At 44.3% G+C, this 27428-nt stretch overlaps 1 protein-coding gene across 6 annotated transcripts in view; it reads right to left on the bottom strand.

Moving 5' to 3' along the window:
- ints8 (integrator complex subunit 8) overlaps positions 1-27428 on the bottom strand; it is a 77815-nt gene that overhangs the window by 41726 nt on the left and 8661 nt on the right. For all 6 annotated transcript variants that reach the window (XM_055633688.1, XM_055633693.1, XM_055633692.1 and 3 more), the window contains exons 4-10: positions 26448-26588; positions 19617-19688; positions 13390-13441; positions 10773-10955; positions 8221-8328; positions 4204-4359; positions 874-974 (exon numbers count right to left, since the gene is read on the bottom strand). In XM_055633688.1, the coding sequence (XP_055489663.1) occupies positions 874-974; positions 4204-4359; positions 8221-8328; positions 10773-10955; positions 13390-13441; positions 19617-19688; positions 26448-26588 (813 nt within the window). The remainder of the gene's footprint in view (positions 1-873; positions 975-4203; positions 4360-8220; positions 8329-10772; positions 10956-13389; positions 13442-19616; positions 19689-26447; positions 26589-27428) is intronic.

The raw sequence follows: 27428 nt of genomic DNA, 5'->3' as shown, positions 1-27428 counted from the left end.
CATTGATGACAGACACAAAATGCGGGAGTAACTCAGAGGGTTACCCCAGAGGGTCAGGCAGCGTCTCTGGAGAAAACAGATGATGCTTGGGGGCGAGACCCTTTTTTACATTGATAATCAAGGTCAAGTTGCACTCTGGCCACTCCCTCTTCTCCCCTCTCCAATCAGGCAAAAGGTACAGAAGTGTGACAACGCACACCTCCAGATTCAGGGAGTTTTTTCCCAACTGTTATCAGGCAACTGAATCATCCTACCACAACCAGAGAGCAGTCCTGAACTATCATCTACCTCTTTGGCGACCCTCGGACTATCCTTGATCGGACTTTGCTGGCTTTACCTTGCACTAAATGTTATTCTCTTCATCATGTATCTGTACACTGTAAATTGATCGATTGTAATCATGTATTGTGTTCCCGCTGACTGGTTAGCACGCAACAAAAGCTTTTCACTGTGCCTCAGTGCACGTGACAATAAACTAAACTAAACAAATTTTGACCTCAAAATGACTGAAACTCACTGATTAGGTATAATTGAAAGTGCTGGAGTAACTCAGCGGGTCAGGATAGGTGATGTTTTGGTCAGGATCAGTCTGAGCAAGGGGACTGGCTCTTGCCTATCCATACCCTCCAGAGATGCTATCTGTGGAATTCTCTGCCTCAGTAAAGTAGAGGCCAATTCTCTGGATGCTTTCAAGAAAGAGTTAGATAGAGCTCTTAAAGATAGCGGAGTCAAGGGATATGGTGCATCTAATTCTGCATATCAGTAGCCTTTCAAGTCATACAGCATAAAAACGGGCCCTTCAGCCCACCCTGGACATGCACACAGTTGTACACCCAATCACACTAACCACAAAGGTGAGCTGACCATACTTACCCATTGTGAGCCATTTGAAAAAGGTCTCTCAGGACAGACTGTCTGAAGTGGGACAACAAACTTAAAGTAACGTTGTCATTGAGAAAAATCTCAATTAATCCCTGGAAGATCGGAAAACAATGAATCAGTATGCACCACAGGCATCATTTGTACAATGCTCAAAAGGAAACAAAATTCTACCCTCAGAATAAACATTATCAACATAGAAAATAGGTGCAGATATAAGCCATTCGGCCCTTCGAGCCAGCACCGCCATTCAATATGATCATGGCTGATCATCTAAAATCAGTACCCAGTTCCTGTTTTTCCTCCCATATCCCTTGATTCCTTTATCCCCAAGAGCTAAATCTAACTCTCTCTTGAAAACATCCAGTGAATTAGTCTCCACTGTGGCAGAGAATTCCAGATTCACAACTCTCTGGGTGAAGAATTTTTCCTCATCTCAGTCCTAAATGGCCTACCCTTATTCGTAAACTATGACCCCCTGGTTCTGGACTACCCCAACATAGGAACCCTTTGTCATGCATCTAGCCTGTCCAATCCTTTAAGAATTTTATGTTTTTATAAAATACCCTCTCATCCTTCTAAATTCCAGTGAATACAAGCCCAGTCGATCCATTCTTTCATCATATGTCAGTCCCGCCATCCCAGGAATTACCTGGTGAACCTACACTGCACTCCCTCAATAGCAATAATGCCCTTCCTCAAATTAGGAGACCAAAATTGCACACAATACTACAGGTGCGGTCTCACCAGGGCCCTGTCCAACTGCAGTAGGACATCCTTGCTCCTAAACTTAAATCCTCTTGCAATGCAGGCCAACATGCCATTAGCTTTCTTCACTGCCTGCTGTACCTGCATGCTTACTTTCAGTGGAAAGGACCACTCCTCCTTTTCCCTTTCTTGTCCCCACCCACCCCCGCCCCTGATCAGTCTGAAGAAGGGTTTCGGCCCGAAACGTTGCCTATTTCCTTCGCTCCATAGAGGCTGCTGCACCCGCTGAGTTTCTCCAGCTTTTCTGTGTAACCTTCGATTCTCCAGCATCTGCAGTTCCCTCTTTAACTGCATGCTTACTTTCAGTGACTGATGTACAAGCACACCCAGGCCTCGTTACACCTCCCTGTTTCCTAATATGACACCATTCAGATAATAATGTGCCTTCCTGTTCTTGCCACCAAAGTGGATAACCTCACATTTATCCACATTTTACTGCATCTGCCCACTCACCCAACCTCTATCCAAGTCACCCTGCAGCCTCATAGCATCCTCCTCGCATCTCACACTGCCACCCAGCTTTGCGTCATCCGCAAACTTGGAGATGTCACATTGAATTCTCTCGTCCAAATTGTTAATATATATTGTAAATAACTGGGGTCCCAGCACTGAGCCTTGTGGCACCCCACTAGTCACTGCCTGCCATTCTGAAAAGGACCCGTTAATTCCTACTCTTTGCTTCCTGTCTGACAACCAGTTCTCTATCCATGTCAATACCCTACCCCCAATACCATGTGCTCTAATTTTACACACTAATCACTTGTGTGGGACATTGTCAAAGGGTTTTTGAAAGTCCAGATACACCACATCCACTGGCTCTCCCTTATCCATTCTACTTGTTACATCCTCAAAAAAGTCCAGAAGAATTTCCCCATCATAAATCCATGCTGACTTTGACTGATCTTGTCACTGCTTTCCAAATGTGATGCTATAACATCTTTAATAATAGACTCAAGCATCTTCCCCACTGTAAGGCTAACTGGTCTATAATTTTCTATCTAGTTTTTTAAATTTTTCTATAACTTTCTATAGTTTTCTCTCTCCCTCCTTTCTTAAAAAGTGGAGTTATATTGGCTACCCTCCTGTACACAAGAACTGATCCAGAATCACGAGAACATTGGAAAATGATCACCAATGCATCCACAATTTCTAGGGCCACCTCCTTGAGTACTCTGGGATGCAGACCATCAGGCCCCAAATATTTATTCTGCCTTCAGTCCTAACAGTTTACCTAACACCATTTCCTGACTAATGTGTATTCCCTTCAGTTCCTCCCTCCCACTAGATCCTCTGTACCCTGGTATTTCTGGGAGATTGTTTGTGTTTTCCTTAGTGAAGACAGAACCAAAGTACTCGTTTAACTGTTCTGCCATTTCCTTGTTTCCCATTATAAATTCACCTGCCTCTGACTATAAGGGACCTACATTTGTCTTCACTAATCTTTCCCTTTTTACATATCTAAAGATACGTAAAAAGGAAAATATTAATGAAGACAAATGTCGAGATATGTAAACTGGAGAACATATAGAGTGATGTGTGATACAGTGTGGAAACATGCTCTTTGGCCCAACTTGCCCACAACAATGTCCCAGCTACACTAGTCCCACCTGCCTGCACTTGGTCCATATCCCTCCAAACTTGTCCTATCCACGTACCTGTCGAACTGTTTCTTAAACGTTGGGAGCCTCAACTACCTCCTCCGGCAGCTTCTTCCATACACCCAGCACCTTTTGTGTGAGATAGTTACCCCTCAGATTCCTATTAAACATTTTCCCCATCACCTTGAACCTTTGTCCTCTGGTCCTCGATTCCCCTACTCTGGGCAAGAGATTCTGGGCATCTACCAGATTTATTCCTCTCATGATTTTATACGCCTCTATAAGATAGCCCCTCATCCTTCTGTGCTCCAAGGAATAGAGACCCAGCCTACTCAAAGTCCCTCTGTAGCTCACACCCTTTAGGCCTGGCAACATCCTCGTAATTGCTTCTCTGAACCCTTACAAGCTTGACAACATTTTTCCTATAACATGGTAGAAACATAGAAAATAGGTGCAGGAGTAGGCCATTCGGCCTTTTGTGCCTGCACCGCCATTTGATATGATCATGGCTGATCATCCAACTCAGTATCCCATCCCTGCCTTCTCTCCATACCCCCTGATCCCTTTAGCCACAAGGGCCACATCTATCTCCCTCTTAAATATAGCCAATGAACTGGCCTCAACTACCTTCTATGGCAGAGAATTCCACAGATTCACCACTCTGTGTGTAAAAAATGATTTCCTCATCTCGGTCCTAAAAGCTTCCCTCTTATCCTTAAACTGTGACCCCTAGTTCTGGACTTCCCCAACATCGGGAACAATCTTCCTGCATCTAGCCTGTCCAACCCCTTAAGAATTTTGTAAGTTTCTAGAACTGAACACAATATTCTAAATGGGTCTCACCAACGTCTTATGCAACTGCAAGATGAATATGTTTAATGATACAGTGCTTTTATTGAAAGAAGATCCTGAAGCTGTAATGTAGAATTTTCTTTTGTTTAAACGGCAGAATTTGCACCTGATAGTTGCTGGATTTAATACAGTGATGAACCCGGCCATATGTTGTTAGCTGCAGTTCATTTACTTCGCATGGGTCTGTTAGCACTGCACAGGCCTGGCAGTAACCATCCAATCTTTTCTGGTCAATCTGACAATGAACGAGTTCAGCTCCGATCTGTAGTTTTAAACGAATGACAACATGTAGCAAATCAGAACTAATTTTCAAGACACACATATACCACTGCAGGGCTCGAAATTAGTGGTTGCCCGGGTGCCACTGACCATTCAAATTGCCACCGGGCAACCTAAACGGCGAGTCATTTTGCCCGGCTTGGTAACTTGGTTTATACCGAAGATATACCGTGAGAAAGATGCTAAGTGTGGCGTGACGGAGGGTCGGAGCGAATGACGGGCCCCGCACAGCAGCAGCGGCGGCTCCATCTCCTCCTTCTCCCGCACCCCGCCCGGCCTGATAACGCTATAGGATCTTTGCTGATAACGGCCGCTGCTGCCACTCCGCCAACGGTGCTTTCAAAACAAACCCTTGGAGGAGGGAGGTGTCGGTCAGAGGCGGAAGTAGGGGGAGAGGATAGAGCATGGTGATTGGACGAGGGAGACGTGCCAAAACATTCTCAGCAGCCTGCACCGCAGCCAGGATCGATCCCGGTCTCCGGCGCTGCAATCGCTGCCGAACCGCCACTGGACCATCCCCACCCCCCCCCGGGGGTGGCCAGAGGCGTCGGGAGTCGGACGGGCGCCGGTCCCCCCAGGCCCACAGCCAGCGCAGAGAAGCAGCGCTAAACCCATCTCACTCTGCATGTCCCGCCAGGGTATCCCTCCTGGGTTTACGGGAAATATGTCATCAGTCCAGGCATGACCAGGCAACACAGGCAGAGTTGAGCTGCATTTAGCGCTGGATTGAGCCTCCGAAGCCTCGCGCGTGTGTGAGACTGTGCGCATGTGCGCGCGGCCGCCAAGATATTGTGTCCCTCGGTCCGCTCCATATTTTGATAGCGATTTGAGCGATGATGCTGGTGTTGACCGAGGAGTGCTGACCTTCCTTCCCACCTCCTCTGCCCCTTCCTCTCTCTCTCTCTCTCTCGTACGCTTCCCCCTCCACCCCCCTTATCCTGAGACCCCTCCTCTCCATCCGGCACTGATCCCCATTCCTGCCTCTATTCAGTCCTCACTGACATCGCGTGTGCTCCCCCCCTCCTCTACCCCCCCCACCTCCCCCCGCATCCATTCATCCTACACTGATCTCCCTATCCACCTCGCATTGATTCTCCTGCCACTCCCCATCAATCCTACACTGGTCCCCCAATTCATCCTGTACTGACTGACCCCCTTCCCATCCATCCTGCACTGCTCCGCCCCTTCATCCTGCACTGCGCCTCCCTTCCATCCTGCACAGATCCCCCCCATTCAACCCCACTGTCATCCCCCCGCGCTTCCCCTCACAATTTTACCTACTCCAGCCAACACTAATTCCCCTGCCTCAATCCATCCATTCCGCACCGATTGCCTTCTAACGGCCCACCGCCACCTGTCGATCCTTCACTGATTCACCCCCCCCCCTCCCACGACCCTATTGTGCTGGAAATGTCTTCAGAGAGAACATTGACTATGTTTGATAACGGAATGCAATCAAATATGTTTTTTAATTCCCAATGTTATTATTTGTTTTAATCCGTAAAGATGGATTAATTAAATTGTGAACATGTGAAACATTAAAACCGCAGTGTTCAATTGTCACTGCTACCATTATTACAGAATTCATTTTAACGGCAAATCAATGCTCTTAATATGGAGTATCAGTACTGTAGTTATTTAATGAGCAACATTCACAACTATACGTTGGATTTATCCATGTTTTACTTCTACAGTCAGTCATATACAGCACAAATTTGGTCAGGAGATATTTCAATTGAAATTTTAACGTTAATTCTGAAGTGGGAATGATGGAAACAGCGTTTATCAACATTTTTTTTTAATTTGTTGCTTACAAACTGGGTATCTTCATTGCTATTCACAACACGTACATCTAATCTGTATGACCGGTAATGTGGCGTCTTGACACCTTTAAATATATTACCAAAAGAACATTTGCTGCATTTATGTCCTTTGGCCATCTCTTGTTAGTTAGTGTAATGTTTAACCTGTCAGATGGGTATAGTCAGTTTTGACAGCTATTATCATAAAATGCCTTTAGAAAATTCCTTGCAACCTGTACATTTTGTTATGGATAAATTATGTGGGAAGCGAGAGTGTTTCTATACCAATAGCAATAACGACCCATGCTATGGTCCTGTCATGATAATTTTTGGTCCTTCACAGAAAACATGCTTGCATCAATCTGCAGGTTAAGCATATATGTTATCATGGTCCAGGATTTATTGAAACAAGTTGATCATACGCTGAATAATCCAACCCCATTTTTGTTTGGAAGTGGAAAGAAATAATAGAAATTGCATTAATTGCAGTGTGTAAAATGAGTTGAGATACTGTATTATAATTTTGCTGCATGCCATTGTGGTATATATCATGTCTTGATTGGTGAATATGCTTAGTTTGTGACTTTATTTGAAGCAGAAATAATATGTGAATGCTTCATTGAGCATAATTCCGACTGGTAACTACGCACTTTGTCCGAGCACATTATTGCACGCGTCATGCAAACCATCTTAAATGACCACCTAAACTGTCATTTGGCAACCTAAAAAGCTGCCTAGGTTGCCCAGCTGGCAACAGGGAAAAACAGTTAAGCGAGAGCCCTGCACTGTAGGGACAAAAAGCTGGAATAACTCAGCGGGTCAGACAGCATCGCTGGAGAAATTTAATGTGACATTTCGGGTTGAGACCCTTCATCAGTCAGACCCGAAGCGTCACCTATTCCTTTTCTACAGAGATGCTGCCTGGCTCTCTGAATTCCTCCAGCTTTTTGTGTCTCTTTTTGGTTTAAACCAGCATCTGCAGTTCCTCCCTAATCATTAACACTGTTGTCAGTTCAACTTTATTTGCTGAGAGAATGGAGCAGCTGTGCTTGTACACTCTGGAGTTTAGAAGGATGAGAGGCGATCTCATTGAAACATATAAGATTGTTAAGGGCTTGGACACACTAGAGGCAGGAAACATCTTCCCGATGTTGGGGGAGTCCAGAACCAGGGGCCACAGTTTAAGAATAAGGAGTAAGCCATTTAGAACAGAGACGAGGAAACTTTTTCTCACAGAGAGGCGAGTCTGTGGAATTCTCTGCCTCAGAGGGCGGTGGAGGCAGGTTCTCTGGATGCTTTCAAGAGAGTTAGATAGGGCTCTTAAAAATAACAGTCAGGGGATATGGGGAGAAGGCAGGAACAGGGTACTGATTGGGGATGATCAGCCATGATCACATTGAATGGCAGTGCTGGCTCGAAGGGCCAAATGGCCTACTCCTGCACCTATTGTCTGTTGTCTATTTATTTAGTTACCTACAAAGCTTCCTTCCAACCACTTTGATTCATCCCATATGGCATCAAACTGCCTTATTCTTTTCTACTAAATAGAAACATGTGTATAGTTCAGATTTATTTCAGTGGAATGCTAGAAGAGTATACACCGAAAGTTATGCAAGCATAATGCCAGAACAGAAAGCTTATTGTCTTTCTAACACAGATTGGAATGGCAATGTGCGGGTATTTAAAAAAAAAAATAGTGGTGGGCCCCTCTAACATGCTGCCAGGCATGATGTAGAGGCAGATATGATAATGGCGTTTAAGAGGCTCTTAGATAGAAAATGGATATGCAGGGAATGGAGGGATAGGGATCATATGCTGGCAGATGAGGTAAGTTCATCTTGGCACCATGTTCGGCACGAACGTTGTGGGCCATAGGGAATGTTCCTGTGCAGTACCTTTCCAAGCTTATGTATCTATGTTTCCAGTGTCAGGCACAGTCTGTCAACACCCACTGTCATTGCATATATATATTTATTCATATCTAGAAATAATTTACTGGCAACAACTAGAGGCATTTGTTAGCGAGGTATTTTTCAACGTACCTTTGAGAGCAGTTCATTGGTTTTGAATAAGTGTTCCTTGGCTTTTTCGTAGATAGGTGGACTCGAAGAGCCTTGACTGAAGAACACAGTGCCCAGATCGTAGCAAACCTACATTCAAATTAATTGGTGGCAAAATGTAGACATTTTAAAATATATTCCGCATTTTTCATTTCCTAGCATATTAGCACAAATATTTTAAATGGTCCAAGAATCACAAAAAAATATTTTACATAGACTTGGTTTAATTTCCCCAAAAGGCTTTTATAGCTAAACCTTTAAAAAATAATAGATCGCAACTTTTCCAAAATAAATGTTCTTTGTGTGCTTGGAAGACTTGGAATATCAAGTAGTTTTAGCTAAAGTACTAATCTGAGCAAAAGGTTAATGATATTATTGCATGTACAGAGGTACAGTGTAAAGCTTCCTTTTGCTTGCTATGCAATCAAATCAGATCATTTTGATGATCGTAAAAATTCTATGACAAAAGTCTAATTTATGGTCTGTTCGTTGGATTTGAAACTTGACAAGTGCAGATGATTTATTCAGGAACAGTTTCTTCCCAGCTATTATCAGGCAACAGAATAATTCTACCATAACTAGAGAGTAGTCCTGACCTACTATCTACCTCATTGATGACCCTCGGACTATCTTTGATCGGACATTACTGAATTTGTCCTGCACTGAATGTTATTCCCTTATCATCTAAATGGCTCGAACCACCCCTCTCTGCTTTCTGTAGAGACCGTTCCCTCCGCAACTCCCTGGTCAACTCGTCCCTTCCCGCCAAAACCACCCCCTCCCCAGGTACTTTCCCCTGCAACCGCAGGAGATGCTTCACCCGTCCCTATACCTTCCCCCCTTGACTCCGTCCAAGGACGCCAACAGTCTTTTCAGGTGAGGCAGAAGTTCACGTTCACCTCCTCCATCCTCATGTACTGTATCCACTGTTCCAGGTGTGGGACTCCTGTATCTTGGCAAGACCAAGCGCAGGCTCGGTGATCATTTCGCTGAACACCTCTGCTAAACCCATCTGATTTCCCGGTTGCTCCACACTTTTAACTCCCCCTCTCATTCCCACACCGACCTTTCTGTCCTGGGCCTCCTGATTGCAATCATGTATTGTCTTTCTGCTGATTGATTAGCACACAACAAAAGCTTTTCACTGTACACATGACAACAAACTAAACTGAACTTATCAGCGGAAAACTAAATCTCACATTATGAAATATCAGTGCTCTGTGCAAACTTTAAACATCAAGACAAATATTCAGAAAAGGTTCCGTTCTTACTTAAAAAAAAAGTGACTCGGGCTTTTGGAGGTATAAAGTTTACACAGTTACACTAGAAAGTTAAATGGAAAAATAGGTGAAAAGGCAGGAGATAAAAAGGCAGGAGATATATTCGGATGTATTTAATTCAATATTTAGGAATTACCCAAGGTATGTGATGGTGCGTTTAAAGTGGAAGCTAGTCATCTCTTACAGTGCAGATGATGGGGAGGCCGGGATGTTGCAAACATGAACATTTATTTGTACAGGAAGGAACTGCAGATGGTGGTTTAAACTAAAGATAAAAGCTGAGGTAACTCAGCGGGTCAGACAGCATCTCTGGAGAAAAGGAATAGGTGAGGTTTTGTGCCGAAACCTTTCTTCACGTCTTGACCTGAAACAACACCTACTCCTTTTCTCCAGAGATGCTGTTTGACCCGCTGAGTCACTCCAGCTTTTTATGAAAATGTATTTATTTGTTCGTGTTCGATTAAGGTCATCGCTGGCTAGGTCGGTGCTTATTGTTCTTCCATAACTGGCGTGTAGCTAAAAGTCAACAACACTGGTGAGTTTGGAGTCACATATGAGCTGGACCAGATGGGAGATTTTAAACCAAGAAAGAGATTAATGAACGAGATGGGTTTACTTGCAGGCTGTATATTTTGGTGGGAAGAACAAGGAAGTCCTTGTAATCCAATGGTGAAACTAGATAGTGGAATAGTGGGATCCGATCTTATCAATAGGTAGACAAAAATGCTGGAGAAACTCAGCGGGTGAGGCAGCATCTATGGAGAGAAGGAATAGGTGACGTTTCGGGTCGAGACCCTTCTTCAGAGAAAGAAGAAGGGTCTCGACCCGAAGCGTCACCGGTTCCTTCGCCCATAGATGCTGCCTCACCCGCTGAGTTCTCCAGCATTTTTGTCTACCTTCGATTTTTGTCTACCTTCAATCTGCAGTTCTTTCTTAAACTTATCAATAGATACATCACTAAAAGTAGAGATGAACTGAATAGGCTATAACAAAAGGGTACTAATGCAAATCACAAAGAGGCAGAAAAATAGTTCTGACAACAATGCCAGAATTGAGAGGCTGAATATATCAGATCAGTTTACATTCTCAGCGTTATTGCTATAGAATGATCATTCCAAATATTTAATCCCAAACAAACAAATCTGATTACAATATTCATACTAATTACATTTAATTAATGACACCCTTTAATTCTTAAATAACAATATTTGAACATCACTGATTGATGCAAAGATGGAATATTTGCAGTTTAACCTGGCAATGCATTTCGTCCATACTGATTTGTAATCCGGCTGTCGAGCTTTCTGTGTCGCCATTTGTTAGGCAAGATTCTCCGACTATCTGGTCCAGGGTCTTCATAGTGTGTACGTATAGATCTGTGGTCAACTGGAGCGCTCTCTCTAAAACCAGAATGGAGTCTTCAGCCTGCTCCTTAAGCTGTTGATATAAAATTATTGGACGCTGTTATGTCACTGCTTTAAATTATGTGCACTTCATGCAAGTTGCTTATAAATTTGATTTGATTTGATTTAATTTATTGTCATTGCCTTCAATTAAGAGACAATGAAATTCTCTTTCCCTTAGTCACACAAAAATAAATTAAAAAAAAAAAGTGAACATATAAATTAAAAAAAAACACACAAAGTCATACAGTGTAGGAAGGAACTGCAGATGCTGGTTTACACCGAAGATAGACACAAAATGCTGCTCCAACAGCACCTCATCTTTCGCTTGGGCAGCTTACACCCCAGCAGTATGAATATTGACCTCTAACCAAGTAATCCTTGCATTTCCTCTCTCTCCATCCCTCCCCCTTCCCATTTCTCGGACCATTCTGACTGTCCACCTGATTACTTTTTATCTCTTTGCTTTGTTGTTACCTTCTCCTAACTAACAATGATCTATTTTACATTTTCCTCCAGCCGCAGCTCTTTTGATATTTCGTTTTCACACCTTACATTTCCTTATCTCTGTGCCTCCCTCTCTCCTGACTCTCAATCTGAAGGGTCACGACCCAAAACGTCACTCATTCCTTTTATCCAGAGATATCTTGCCAGTTCCGCTGAGTTACGCCAGCATTTTGTGTCTCTCTTATACAGTGCGGAAACAGGCCTTTCGGCCCAACTTGCCCCAACATGTCCCATCTACACTAGTCCCACTTGCCTGCCCGTATCCCTCTAAACCTGTCCTATCCACTTACCTGTCTAATTGCTTCATAAATGTTGCGATTGTCCCAGCCTCAACTACCTCCTCCAGCAGCTTGTTCAATATGCCCACCATCCTTTGCGTAAAAAAGTTACCTCTCAGATTCCTATAAAATCTTTCCCCCTTCACCTTAAACCTATGCTTCTCCATTCCCCCAATCTGGGCAAGACACTCTGTGTGTCCACCCTATCTATTCCTCTCATAATTTTATACACCTCTATAAGATCACCCCTTACTTGGGGAAGTCCAGAACAAGGGGTCACAGTTTAAGGATAAGGAGGAAATCTTTTAGGACCGAGATGAGGAAAACATTTTTCACACAGAGAGTGGTGAATCTCTGGAATTCTCTGCCACAGAAGGTAGTTGAGGCCAGTTCTTTGGCTATATTTAAGAGGGAGTTAGATGTGGCCCTTGTGGCTAAAGGGATCAGGGGATTTGGAGAGAAGGCAGGTACAGGATACTGAATTGGGTGATCAGCCATGATCATATTGAATGGCGGTGCAGGCTCGAAGGGCCGAATGGCCTACTCCTGCACCTATTTTCTATGTTTCTATGTTATCCTCCTGGGTTCACTAATCATTATGAGGCTGACGTTCCTGCTTTACTATAAACACATTGGTTGCAGAATATAAAGGTGAACATAAAAATCTTATTGTAGAAATTGTTGCTATTTGCAAACTGATGCTCTTAATCAGACCCCAGAAGGCTTTGATCGACATCAATTTCATGTAGTGCCACTTTAAACAATTGAATGTTTTAAAAGGTTACCCTGAGATCTATGTAGTGTCAATAGGATTGAATGTTGCAAGATGGGGTCCCAGTCACTCAGGAGGATCCTCCCCCTGGTCCCCCCCCAATGCAACCTGTTCCCCCTATGCAATATTCCACCTCTCAGGGGGGGGGGGGGTGGTGGGGGGAGGTGTGTGTGTGTGTGTGTGTGTGTGTGTGTGTGTGTGGGGTGTGTGGGGGGGGGGGGGGGGGGGGGAGGAGGAAGGGGGAAGGGGGGAAAGGGGGGGTGGGGGAAGGGGGGTATGGGGAGAGGGGGGGTATGGGGAAGGGGGAAGGGGGGGGGGAGGAGGAAGGGGCGGGGGGGCTCGCACTGTGCTCACCCCGCACCTTCAGCTTTCGGCCTCACACAGCAGATCCCGGTCCCACTTCGGCTTCACTCAGAGGCTTCCGGTTCAACTCAGCAGCTTCCGGCTGGTCGTGCTGGTTGCCGCAGAAGCAGCCCGCACGCTGCACACGCTCTGCGAGCCACTGACTCCCCGCGGGCTGCTCAACACACTGCGCCCCTTCAGCTTTTTATTCTTCTCGCCGCGTAATTGACAGCGGGTTCCGGAAGGGGCGTTTTTTGCGATTTTTAAACCTTCATAAGTTTTGCACTATTTCACCGATCGGAACAAAACTCATTGACGCAGCAGGGGAGAATGGTGAGTAAGGTGGTGAAATGTCGTAGCGCTATGGGGGATCGTTTTTGCGCAAATTTAATTACAATGCAGTGGTCAAGATGAGAGTTTTAGTAATAGTATAAGTAGATAGATATGCAAATTTTCCTCACTAAAAGGTAATTTTGAATTGAATGACTGCCTTAAAGTACGTATGCTTTAAGAAAATGTTGATATTGTCTTAACTGCAACTTTGGAAGTACACAAAGAAAGAAACTTACCACTTTTAAAATGTTATCTGTCAATTCCTTTTCTTGCAGCATCTGGCTCATTCTATGCACAGAAACAGGAAAAAAGCCACTAAATATAATTTGACAAAGCAACCAGGAGCAAGGCCAATTCAAGAATGACTTTGCATTACCATATTACCAGTATGACCAAAGATAGACACAAAAATCTGGAGTAACTCAGCGGAACAGGCAGCATCTCTGGAGAGAAGAATGGGTGACGTTTCGGGTCGAGACCCTTCTTCAGACTGGTTAGGGATAAGGGAAATGAAAGATATAGACGGTGATGCGGAGAGATAAAGAACAATGAATGAAAGATAGGCAAAAAAGTAACGATGATAACGGAATCAAGCTGTTGCTGGGTGAAAATAAGAAGCTGGTGTGACTTGGGTGGGGGAGGGATAGAGAGAGAGAGGGAATTCCGGGGTACCTGAAGTGAGTGAAATCAACATTCATACCACTGGGCTGTAAGCTGCCCAAGCGAAACATGAGATGCTGTTCCTCCAATTTGCGGTTAGCCTCACTCTGATAATGGAGGAGACCGAGGACAGGAGGTCTGTGTAGGAATGGGAAGGAGAATTAGAGTGTCCAAGTGTCCTGTATGACCAATTGGTTCAAAATGTGTCACTTCAGACGTTTTATTATGTATTCTGCTTTAGGCATAATCTATCACGCTCCCGATCCAATTACCAACTGCAAAGAACTGCAATATCATAACGTTAGAACTGCCAAATAATATAAATATCTATATCAAGATATCCTATCTTGCTGGCCAAGAAGCCGATGGAACAATTTCTAGTCCAGACAGCAACTGGATTCAGAATCGAACCCGCGTCTCTGGTGCTGTAAGGCAGCAGCTCCACTGCTGCGCCACCGTGCCGCCCTGGTGTAAATGGGACATCTTGGTCAGCATGGGCAAGTTGAGCTGAAGGGCCTATTTCCATGTTCTATGACTATAAAAATGAGATGTTTTGTAAATTGGCTAAAAAACTCCCAAAGGCAACCCAATCTACAGGGACCATACAAGGATACAGAGCATTATACTAGTTTATGCCTTTTTTAAATGTGCCCTGTTGAGTAGCAAACTGGATCAAATAGGTCCATTGGGAACTTGAATGCAAATCTAGCATGTTCCTATTTTGTTACCTGATGGGTCCTCAGCTTGGCAGTGAAGTGCATGTTTATAATGTTAGTAAGATATTAAGCGATAAATCAGAGAAAAAGTGATACGTAAAATTATGAAAGTGGGAAGTATAACTATTTTCCTATAATACATTTCTGGCTTCAGCTGATTGTTTGGAGCAATATCTTGGACACAGACCAGATGCTTTATGAGGATGTGATTTCAGTTCCAAATCCTCACCTCTCCTGGACTGCAAAACCCTCAGAGGCCAAGGTCAGGTTCATAGACAAACAAAGAAAAATGATGCATTATCTACTAAAATAACTTAATAACAGGAAATTGCCTTGGGAGTGTTTTCTGTGTTGGCGTGGATGGACTTTTTGTCTTTATCTAGCCCGTGTTCTCTCTGCTGTGGGAACCGCAAACTATTTTCTAGTTTCAATCCTTGGCTGAAAGACGAGTGCGTGAGACGGCGTATTTTAATTCATGAACCACAGCCCCAGTATAATGGAAAGTGGGAACACACTGATCATTTGGATGGTCTCCACCTAAATTAAGATGGAGCCATTGTTCTGGCAATTCAAACAACTGGAGTGCTTGACAGGACTTTAAACCAACAAGCAAAGCAAAGAGGTTCTGGCAAGGGTAAACCCACATCTATGGAGAGAGAAAAAAGTGCATGCAGATCTGTAACCTTGATAAAGTAAGTAAATTGGGTACATGTTGTGTGTAAATATACTGCATCAATGTCGTGATGGCACAGTGGCGCAGCGGTAGAGTTGCTGCCTCACAGCGCCAGAGGCCCGGGTTCGATCCTGACTATGGTTGCTGTCTGTACGGAGTTTGTACGTTCTCCCCGTCACCTGGGTGGGTTTTCTCCAGGATCTCAGTTTCTCTCCCACACTCCAAAGATGTACAGGTTTGTAGGTTAATTGGCTTGGTATGATTGTAAAATTGTCACAAGTGTGTGCTGAATAGTGTAAGTGTGTGGGGATTGCTGGTCGGCATGGACTCGGTGGGTCGGAGGGCCTGTTTCCGCGTTGTATCTCTAAAGTAAACAAAGTGTTCTTTTAAAGGTAGACACAAATGCTGCAGAAACTCAGCGGGTGAGGCAGCATAATTATTCCTTTGCTCCATTGATGCTGCCTCACCCGCTGAGTTTCTCCAGCATTTTTGTCTACCTTCGAATTTTCCAGCATCTGCAGTTCCTTCTTAAACAAGTGTTCTTTTAAGATTGGAGGGAAAGCCATGCCGATAAGACAACGTGGAACATCCACATGTGATAATTGTTCTATATTACACTCGACATGTAGGCACAATAAATTTTAAGTGATAGTTCCTCAACGTGGCAGTAAAGCGAACGTTTATAATGGTAACAAGACATTGGCAGGACAAATCAAAATAGGACGTACATGGTAAATGGTAGGGAATTGAAGAATACAGTTGAACAGAGGGATCTGGGTATAACCGTGCATAGTTCCTTAAAGGTGGAATCTCATATAGATAGGGTGGTAAAGAAAGCTTTTGGTATGCTAGCCTTTATAAACCAGAGCATTGAGTATAGAAGCTGGGATGTAATGTTAAAATTGTACAAGGCATTGGTGAGACCAAATCTGGAGTATGGTGTACCATTTTGGTCGCCCAATTATAGGAAGGATGTCAACAAAATAGACAGAGTACAGAGGAGATTTATTAGAATGTTGCCTGGGTTTCAACAACTAAGTTACAGAGATAGGTTGAATAAGTTACTTTATTCTCTGGAGCGCAGAAGGTTAAGAGGGGACTGATAGAGGTCTTTAAAATGATGAGAGGGATAGACAGTTGATGTGGACAAGCTTTTCCCTTTGAGAATAGGGCATTCAAACAAAATAGGACAGAAGTTTAACATAAAGATGTGATCTTCTGCACTCGTGGTAGCGGTGTGGAATGAGCTGTAGATGGAGGCAATTGGTACTAAAATAATAGCAGGGGAAAAGCTGCAGGCACTGATTAGCCCTCCTGAGAATAGGTTTGAGAGGTTATTACAGGAGATTCTTCAAAAATCCAAACAAAAAGGTTGAAGGGAAAGTATTCATGATAAAAGAGTGAAGAACCAGAGGGCATATATGTAGGGGCGGTAGAGTTGCTGCCTTACAACGCCAGAGGCCTGGGTGTGATCCCGGCTTCTGGTGCTGTCTGTACGGAGTTTGTACGTTCTCCCCGTGACTTGTGTCAGTATTCTCTGAGATCTTCCGTTCCCTCCCACAAGACCTGCAGGTTTGTAGGTTAATTAATTTGGTATTAATGTAAATTGTCCCCAGTGAGTGTAGGATAAAGTTAGTGTGCAGGGATCATTGGTTGGCACGAACTCGGTGGGCCGAAAGGACTGTTTCCGCGCTGTATCTCTATGCGAAACTAATAACAGAATCAAAGACAACACGAGAGAAAAAAAGCACTAGAACCTCTCGCATTTATTTATACAGAAACAGGGATGTAATGCTGAGGCTCTATAAGACGATGGTAAGGCCACATTTGGAATATTGTGAGCAATTTTAGGGACTATATCTGAGGAAGGATGTGCTGGCTCTGGAGAGGGTCCAGAGGAGGTTTACAAGAATGATCCCAGGAATGAGGAGGTTAACTAGTGAAGCCAAATGTAGGTCCCTTACAGTCAGAGACAGGTGAATTTATAATGGGAAACAAGGAAATGGAAGAACAGTTAAACAAGTACTTTGGTTCTGTCTTCACTAAGGAAAACACAAACAATCTCCCAGAAATACTAGGGGACCGAGGATCTAGTGGGAGGGAGGAAATGAAAAGAATCCACATTAGTCAGGAAATGGTGTTAGGTAAACTGTTGGGCCTGAAGGCAGATAAATCCCCAGGGTCTGCATCCCAGAGTACTCAAGGAGGTGGCCCTAGAAATCGAGGATGCATTGGTGATTATTTTCCAATATTCTCTCGACTCTGGATCAGTTCCTGTGGACTGGAGGGTAGCCAATGTAACTCCACATTTTAAGAAAGGAGGGAGAAGGAAAACAGAAGGAATACAGTTAGCCTTACATCGGTGGTGGGGAAGATGCTGGAGTTGATTATTAAAGATGTAATAGCAGCACATTTGGAAAGCAGTGACAGGATCGGTCAAAGTCAGCATGGATTTATGAAGGGGAAATCATGCTTGATTAATCTTCTGGAATTTTTTGAGGATGTAACAAGTAGAATGGATAAGGGAGAGCCAGTGGATGTGGTGCCTCTGGACTTTCATAAACCCTTTGACATGGTCCCACACGAGAGATTAGTGTGCAAAATTAGAGCACATGGCATTGGGGGTAGGGTATTAACATGGATAGAGAACTGGTTGTCAGACAGGAAGCAAAGAGTAGGAATTAACAGGTCCTTTTCAGAACGACAGGCAGTGACAAGTGGACAAAGGCTTGGATAGAGTGGATGTGGAGAGGATGTTTCCACTAATGGGCGTGTCTAGGGCTAGAGGTTCATTTAGTAAGGAGATGAGAAGTTTCTTTAGTCAGAGGGTGGTGAATCTGGGGAATTCATTGCCACAGAAGGCTGTAGAGGTCAAGTCAGTGGATATTTTTTAAGGCAGAGATCTATCTAATTTGATTAGTATGGAGAGATAGATCAGCCATGATTGAATGGTGGAGTAGACTTGAAGGGCCGAATGGTCTAATTCTACTCCTATCACTTATGACCTTATGATAACCAGAGGACATATATTTAATTGATAACAGAACCAAAGAGAATACAAGATATTTTTTTTAATATCAGAGCGATTCGCATCTGGGATGCCTTATTTGGATTGGAGCAGGAAAACGTATTGCAGAGATATGTGGGGCGGGGTTTGGAACTGGAACTGAGCACAAGAGTTAAGTGGTTGCTTCTCTCTTGCTGTTCTTCCATGGGTCCAAAAAAAGAATGGCAGAGGGTGGTTTACCAGCCTTCAATAGGTCCCGCCGTGGCATCAAGCAGAGTCCAAGCTGGCAAATTGGAAAAGCCATGTACAACTGGTAAATCAAGTATTCTGGAGAACTTGAGGTCCCAAGACTTGGTAAACATTGCCTGGAGGAGGAGTTCACAGAATGTCATGACTTATGTCATGAGTGTGTGCACTTGTTTTTGCTCATTGGTTTTTGCTCAATGGATTTGAAGGACGCTTCGAGGTAGCAGACTGCAAATAAAAAGTAATCCTGCTTCGAGATAGACACAAAATGCTGGAGTAATCAGCAGGTCAGGCAGCATCTCTGGAGAAAAGGAGCAGGAGTAGTGACGTTTTGGGCCCTTCGAGCCTGAGATGCATTCAATATGATGATGGCTTCCAATTCAGTATCATTTTAATTGTCATTCCAGTGTACAGTACTGAGAGGCCACGAAGGGCATTTAGCATCTAACTCCCTGGAAGAAATATAGCCAATGAACTGGCCTCAACTACCCTCTGAATGGCAGAGTTCCAGAGATTCGGGGGGGGGTGTGTGATTGGCAGTCTCCTCATCTCGGTTGTTAAAGTAGATTTCCCCGCCTTAAGCTGTGACCCCTTGTCCTGGACCCCAACATCGGGCAATCTTCCTGACCTGTAGCCTGCCAACCCCTTATGAATTTTGTAAGTTTCTATAAGATCCCCTCTCAATCTCCTAAATTCTAGAGCAGTATAAACCGAGTCTATCCAGCGCCTTTCTTCATAAGACAGTCCTGCTTTGGACAGGACTCAGTCTGGTGGGGGGGGCGCAGGAACTGGCAATAATGCCTTCCTCAGATTTGGAGACCAAAACTGCACGCAATGCCTTCCGGTCTGGAGACAGAGCAGTTGCGTTTTGGCCTTTACTCCAGATGTACGGTAATTCAGCATTTTGTGTCTATCTTCGGTGTAAATCAGATCTGCAGTTCTTTTCTACACAAAAAAGAAGGGGGGGGGGGAATCTTAAAATGAGTGTTAAACTATTTCAAGATAAAGTCAGGAAATCCTGACTCTTTTATCAATAGTTGTGGTAATCTGACACACTCCTTCAAAGAGCATGGATCCCGGGTCAAGTGGCAATTCAAAATCTCAGATTAGCAGATTTGTATTATGTAATGTCATGGCAACAATACGAAAAATGTAACTCACATGTTTAATTGTGGAGGCCCAGCTTTTAATTGTTTCACTGGAAAGCTACTCTGAACAGTTGTCCTCACAGCCCTTCAAAGAAAATGATTTGTTAGAAGAAAATACCCACAACATAATTCACTTTCATCATGTACACAAAATACATAACTATCCATGCAGCTAACGGAAAAAAAACCCCATAGAATTCAACAAACATGTAACTCGAGTAAACAGCACCTCATATTTCACTTGGGGCATCTTACAACCCAGCAGTATGAATATTGATTTCTCTAATTTCAAGTAACCCTTCCATTCCCTCTCTCTCTCTCTGTCCCTCCCCCCCTACCTGTCGTTCTGCTAGTTTTACTGTTGGTATCCCCACGTTATCACCTCCTCCACAGCCAACAATGGACCATTGTGGGCACTTTGGCCATCGGTGCCGGCTCTCAAGTCAAGTCAAGCCACATTTATTTATATAGCACATTTAAAAAAACAACTCTTGTTGGCCAAAGTGCTTTACATTTGTTATAATAATAATATAAACAAACAAACTACATACATATATACATATAGCCCTCGCTCAGTGGACGTCAGGAAAGGCTTGGGAGTATAGATACGATTTTAGTCTTGACTTAAAGGAGTCGATGGAGAGGGCAGTTCTGATGGGAAGGGGGATGCTGTTCCACATGATTTGATTGGCTCTGATTTGTTCTGTACCTTTTCATCCCTTTAGTTTCCCTCTCCCCTGGCTCTCAGTCTGAAGAGTCTTGACCCAAAACGTCACCCTTTCCTTTTCTCCAGAGAGGCTGCCTAACCCGGTGAGTTACTTTGCATCCATCTTCTTAGCAACCTTCAATATTTGTGTATTCTTTTCCTCAAAGGTACACACCATATTGTCAAAGCTGCAAAGTTTTGTCAGAGCATTTCAGTATTTTACTTCGGAGTCACGTGAGTGACTACGTGAAGAAGGGCCGTCCGTCTGCGTGCGCGTCATTACATCTGAACGCAACGCGTGACGGATTGGAGAGGCACTGCGTCCTCCCAGGCCGTTAGGATGGGCAGGTAAGGAAAGTTGAATCACTTACCTGCGTTCTTTCGGGCTTGAAACTTTTTGTAGTTTCAGGGCCCAGATGTCGAGGATACGGTCCGCGGGGAAGTCGGCTGCCGAAGACCGCAGCATTTCCCAGTAGCGGGCGACGGTGTTTCCCGACACAGCGCCGGCAGCTGAACCGGCAGGAGACTTGTTGCAGGAGGAGAGCTCCGTTGGTGGTCCTGCAGTACGGGAAAATCCACCCGCAAGTCAAACAACCCGTTGACTCAGAAGAGTCCGGGGAGGGAAAGGGATACCCTCCCTCAACGGAGAGCATCTGAGGACGACTCTCCCACATAGGAGCAACTTTTGGAGAAGTTGCTCCAACAATGACCTGCTCTAAGGAGAGAGCTGTGTCAGCCCGGAACCTACAGCAGCAGGCAGTACCGGGAGCCTCGCATAATGGGGCAACCCAATGTCTTCCCCATTGGAGGGGGAAGTACATATGGAAGAAACCACTCTGAATCAGAGTACAAAAGCAGGGAGAGGGGGGGGGGACGGGGGACCTTCCCAGGGACAAGCAGAAGTAAGTAACTTTTACTTATATAGCACTGTTTAAGTTAACTTGCACCAAAAAGCTTTACATAAAATAAATAATAAGCACAAAAGAAAAGAAATACTTCTGCAATCATCCAGGTTCCACTGGGTGCTTCCCTGGATAGAGATCTAGAAAATGTCTCCTGCTCTGAGGAGAGGAGCATTCACGGTCAGTTTCAGTCTGACCCAAAGCAAGAATCTCATTTAGGCCCGCTGGAGGGGCCATGTCAGCGCAGGTATCCTCAGGGGCCTGCGGCAGCACCTGTTTTCAGGGCTACCTACAAATCTCATTCTCAATGGAGAGGAGTGTGAGTGATCAGTAGGTAACTGATCTCGAATTACAATACTATACAATACCATTCATTTGTCATTTGAACCTCACATAACGTTCAAACAAAATTTGGTTTCGAGATCAGTAAGTAACTGATCTCGAATTAAAGTATGAACATACTGAAGCACATGCATATGGCCTCAAGAGACAGCAGTTGGCAGAATATCCGCACAAATGCCGGCAAGGGAACAGCGCTATCAGGGTGACTTTGGAGAAACCAGCCGCCGAATCCTCTCTTCAGGTAAGACCAGAAGAAGGAAGCAAAAACTGTCGGACCAATCAAGGTACCAACGACAAGCAAACTTCATCAGTAGGCGACAACACACCCCACAGGGGGTAAGCAGTTCACTGAAGCTGGTGGTAGCTTGAAAGCTGGGCACGGAAATATGATCAGAGTCGTCTTTCAAGGCAGATTCAGAATTATGGCCAGAATTGTCCGACAAGGCAGGCTCAGTATGATAAGGTTTTCAGACCAAGACCCAAGCAGAGGTCAGGAGAAACATGGAATCCACACTTCCTACCAGTCTAACTCCCAATCAAGGAGAAAAAAGGAACCCGCTCAGGGGCCTTTGGGTTTACCACAAGACCACCAGTAGCCATGGAGGTAGGTGGGTCTGGGTTTTCTGAAACAAGGGATTTTGGACCAGTTACATGTTGGTAATTTTACTCTTGTGTTTTTGTTCAAAATGACAATAACATGAATTTCAGATCTGGTTTTGATAACAACATGTGATTATTTTTTACTGCACAACATACATAGGTTCCAAGCAGACTTGGAACTCGGACCGGAATTGTCTTCAAGGCAGGCCCAGTATTTTGGGCAGGATTGCCTTCCAGGACAGGTGACAGATCCAGGTTTAACTCATTTGTGCAGTACAGATTTTAAGAAACAGCAATTTTTGTTATGGTCTAACAACTGTTTTATAGGAGCTTCCTATAAAATGGTCACATGGCATGCATCGACCTCAAAGATGCATACTATTCGGTGTATATTCATTAAGAACAGGAGATATTTGAAGTTTAACTGGATGGCATGGCTCTGCCAAATGGGTTGACATCAGCTCCTAGACTATTGACTAAACTACGGAAACCAATTCTGGGACTACAAAGGTCTCAAAACCACATAGTAATGGCATATTTGGAGGATATTTTCATTTTGGAGTCACCAAGAATTGGCAGAAGCATCAGTCAAGCAAACCAAAACCCTGTTTGAAAGAATTGGTTACCTCATCCATCCAGTTAAATCAAAATTGACACCTACAAGGGTAATTGATTACCTAGAATTTACTATCAAAAACAGTAAATATGTTGGTGACTTTGCCTAGGGGCAAACGACAATATTAATTAAGCCTGCAGTGACCTGATAGTCAAATTCTAGCCATCTATCAGGCAAACAGCGAGTGTAATTGGCGAATAGTAGCTGCATTCCCAGCAATACGGGCCTTTGCATTACCAGAACTTACAGCAAGCAAAGGAACGAACAAACACTCAGATTACATGCAGGCCGAATTGGCAAACTATGGATTGCCAGCAGAGGCCATTGTTGAATAACTATGGTGGATAACGAATGGGAGACAGCTCAGGGAAATTTTGCTCGAAAGCCATCGAGGGTTCTTCAGACCTATGCAAGTGGCTAAGGATGGGGAGACACCAACACAGTCTAAAGCTGTGGGGGCAGATGGAATGAGCAGGAGTCTGTAATTCCCCAACACATGGAATCAATTATCCAGAATTGTTGGGGGCACAATATGGACTCAAGGTTCTCTGTAGCGATATGCAACCGGTGCTTGTTCAAACTCAGATTAATAACACCACTGCGGTGGCATATATCCATTAAGAAGGGTGGTGTAAAATCTGTATCTTACGACAGATTGTCGAACCTCATTTGGCACTGGTGTATCGAGAGGAATATTTGGGAAATCTACGAGGTAGATATAACACGGTGACAGATGCTGGATCACGAATGTTTAATAACAACACAGAATGGATGTTGAATCAGACAGTATTTAACAAAATAACTACACGATTTGGCATACCAAATGTTGATCCGTTTGCATCTAGACTAACCATTAGTTACCCAGATATGTGTCCTGCGAGCTGGACCCAGGAGCAAGGCAGTGGATGCTTTCACCCTCAATTGGGGAGGAATGTTTATGTATGCTTTCTGCCAATTTGTCTCACAAACCGATGCTTGACAAAAATCAAGCAAGACTAAGCCACAGGCATATTGGTAGTGCCAGATTGGCCTACTCAAGACTGGTCCCCAAAAATTTTGGGAATTATAGTCCAGCCAGTAATGGCTGTACCCAAGAGCAGGGACCTCCTAGCGAACCCAGTTACAGGGAGCAATCATCCACTACATGAACGTATAACTTGTTGGTCTGCAGATTCTGAGGAGGCCATTTCAAGGCATAGGACTGCCCGAACAAATACAACACAGTTCGGATAACTGATGTCTTGGAGTTCCTATCAACTACTATAACTATAAACTAAGTTATAGTGTATCTATAGTGCCAGAGGCGCACTCTCCTCCAATCTGATGCTGGAAGCAGGGCACAGTTCGATATGAACGCACCCCTTTACAACAAAATTCATGAAGGGAATTTACAATTTAAGACCTCCAAGGCCAAGGTACACTGACACATGGGATGTGAGCGTGGTACAAACCCTACTTTGACAGTGGGGATCGCCTATAACTAACCCTGAAGGTGGTATGCTGACAAAGAGTCCAGACACTGCAAAAGCTACGGTTGGACTACATGACCACCAATATGAACAACATAACATTCCTAATCAGGAACCTGATAAACAGAGCAGGCCAGGTATGCCAGGGATGGAGATCCAGTTCTTGGCATATCCAGAGGACCAACGGTTGTGTGGGTGGTAACATACTAACACCACTATCTGAGAGTTACGGAGAACCTCAGAGGCTCAGAACAATCGGTCCTCATCAGCCATAAAAAAACCACACCAAAAGGTGTCAACTCAAACCATCTCCAGATGGTCAAAAGAGGTAATGGCAGTAGCAGGAGTAAACATTTATATGGTTAAATCTCACTCCACCAGGGCTGCATCTACGTCGGCAGCAAGAGCTATGGACGTGCCCCTTGACGACATCCTAGTGGCTGCAGGATGGACGAATGAAATAACGGCCCACCGGTTTTATAACAAACCCATAACCGGACTGGGGGTGTTTGCACGTACCATTTTAAGTTCTGTCCATTAGTTTCCCCCCCAAGGTTGGGAGGGGTAATTTTTTAAAAAACTTTTCTTTCATTTAAAGCATCAGTTACTTACTTAACTACGTAATGTCTAAATGCTTTAATGATTACACGCATCCATGGTCAATCCATTCAGTGTGTGACGCCTGGATTCGTAACCGGCGTAAAATCACAGAGCTTTGAAATCTTCACGTAGTCACTCACGTGACTCCGAAGTAAAATAGTAAGATTAAACGAGAACTTACCAGTTTGAAGTTTGATCTTGATTTTATGAGGAGTTACGATGAGCGATTACGTGCCCACAACTCCCACCCTCATACTATCAAGGTCATATGGAAGTTCTAGTTTCTTCACAATCTTACTATTCTCAGGTCTTCTTTTTATCTGTGATTTAACACCGCTGCTTTGAAGATTGACGCGCATGCAGACGGACGGCCCTTCTTCACGTAATCGCTCATCGTAACTCCTCATAAAATCAAGATCAAACTTCAAACTGGTAAGTTCTCGTTTAATCTTACTATTCTAGTACCTGAAAATCAGTATTTTGCTGAGGAAATCAGTATTCTTACGTGGTACCATTTTGCTGAAAAAAGTTATTTTTTTAATGTGCGGTCATACCCATGTAAGAGTACAAGAATGTATAACTGCTACCAATTGACATGTCTTCTACGCACTGGAATAAATTCACTTCTTATCATAAGATCATGTGATAGGAGCAGAATTAGACCATTAGGCCAAGTCTACTCCGCCATTCAATCATGGCTGATCTGTCTCTCCCTCCTAACCCTATTCTCCTGCCTTCTCCCCAAAACCTGATACCTGTACTAATCAAAAATGGCATGACTAATCAAAGTTTGGACGACTAGTCTATTCAAGAATAGTCCGTCATGGAAATAATGTACTGTTGTGTCATGAATAAAGTTGCCCGTGATAGATCCCACTAAATCTTTCCTATCCATGTCCCTGTCAAAGTGTATTTTGAATGTTCTGACGATACCCGTCTCAACTACCATCTCTGGCAACTCATTCTATGTCAGGGGTCGGCAACCTATGTATCTGGCCTGTAACCCAAAATCACCCAGCCCGCAGGCGTATTTTTTTTCAATTTGTTTTCGCGACCTGGGAACTGTAGCTAGTTCCGGGGACACGAGCTGATCTGGGAACTGCAGCTAGTCGTGGGGTACGCAGGTGACCTGGGCGCCACATTCAGTCCAGGGGCAGGCGAGCCAACCTGGGAACAGCAGAAAACTAATTAAAAATACGTGAAAACTAATGCGAAAAACGCCAAATGTCACACTATGGCGATAAATGTGGCCCGCCATTCGCTCACAGACATGGGTCCTGGCCCCTATGCAGGACAAAGTTGCCCACCCCTGATCTATGTAAACCCCACCCTCTTTGTGTAATCAAGGATTAATTCATGTGATAGGCTGGTAGGTGTATGGTACGAATACAATAAAAAAACATCCACTCTCTCCAATAATTTCACTAAAATATAAAATATGACATTAACACATGGTACCAGAAAATATTATAACTTTGCTTCACTTTATGCTCTGTTCAACATTGTGAACTGTACCACGGCCTGCCAACCCCTGACAGGAGCGAGGCAGGGTTTTACACTGGAAATATGCAGCAGCATAAAAGTTCCAGTCAAGGATGTCGGTACTTACCAGCGATTGTACACGAGGATAGCCATGGTGGTGGTTGGAGGCAGGCTGCACAAGTCGAGATCAACATGCTTTACACCTGAAGGAACCTTGCTGATACAAAGCAGCTCGTTCAGCAGCATATTCAGCACGGGCACGGACAAGCTGGGAGAGATAATTGTATCATTAAAAAATATATAACACTCAATAAAATATTAGAAGTGAATGAGCAGTGCGGGAAACCCGGCGAGGGGGCCACCGAGAACGAAGGGGGGCAAACGAGAAGGAACAGAACGGGGGGGGGGGGGGGGGGGGGGGGAGGGTGTGAGGACAGCGATAACAAGGTGGGACTCAGAGGGGGGTGGCTGAGAACAAACAGAATGGGGGTCTGGAGGGGGAGGGTGGGTCTCCGAGAAGGAAGGGGGGGGGGGGGGGGGGGGGGGGGGGGGGGGTGAGGGGCAGCAGATTGGACTGTTCGGTACTTTTGTAACCTTGTCATCGCCAAAACCTGGGCGATACTTGTGTACTGCCCAGGTTGTATGCAGAACAAAGCATTTCACTGTACCTAGTTAGGTACATGTGACAATAAAGTATCCTACATTCATTAGCAACTGAGTAAGAAGGCAACAAATGCTGTTGAGTTGAGAAAGATGAGAGGGAATCGCATTGAAACTTAACAAATAATTAAATTATTGGATAGACTGAATGGCCTCAGAATAAAAGGATGTACCTTTAGAAAGGGGATGAGAAGGAATGTCTTTAGTCAGAGGGTGATGAATCTGTGGAATTCATTGCCACAGAAGGCTGTGGAGGCCAATTCAATGGATATTTTTTAAGGTGGAGATTGACAGGTTCTTAATTGGAGCGGGTGTCAGGAGTTATGGGGCAAAGGCAGGAGAATGGGGTTGAGAAGGAAAGATAGATCAGCCATGACTGAATGGCAGAGTGGACTTGATGGGCCGAATGGCCTAATGCTGCTCCTACAACATGAAACTTAAGTGACGA

The sequence above is a fragment of the Leucoraja erinacea genome, chromosome 4 (genome assembly GCF_028641065.1).
Source record: "Leucoraja erinacea ecotype New England chromosome 4, Leri_hhj_1, whole genome shotgun sequence".
Taxonomy (NCBI): Eukaryota; Metazoa; Chordata; class Chondrichthyes; order Rajiformes; family Rajidae; genus Leucoraja; species Leucoraja erinaceus.
Note: the sequence above shows the minus strand (reverse complement) of the source record. Positions and strands in the feature narration are given on the sequence as shown.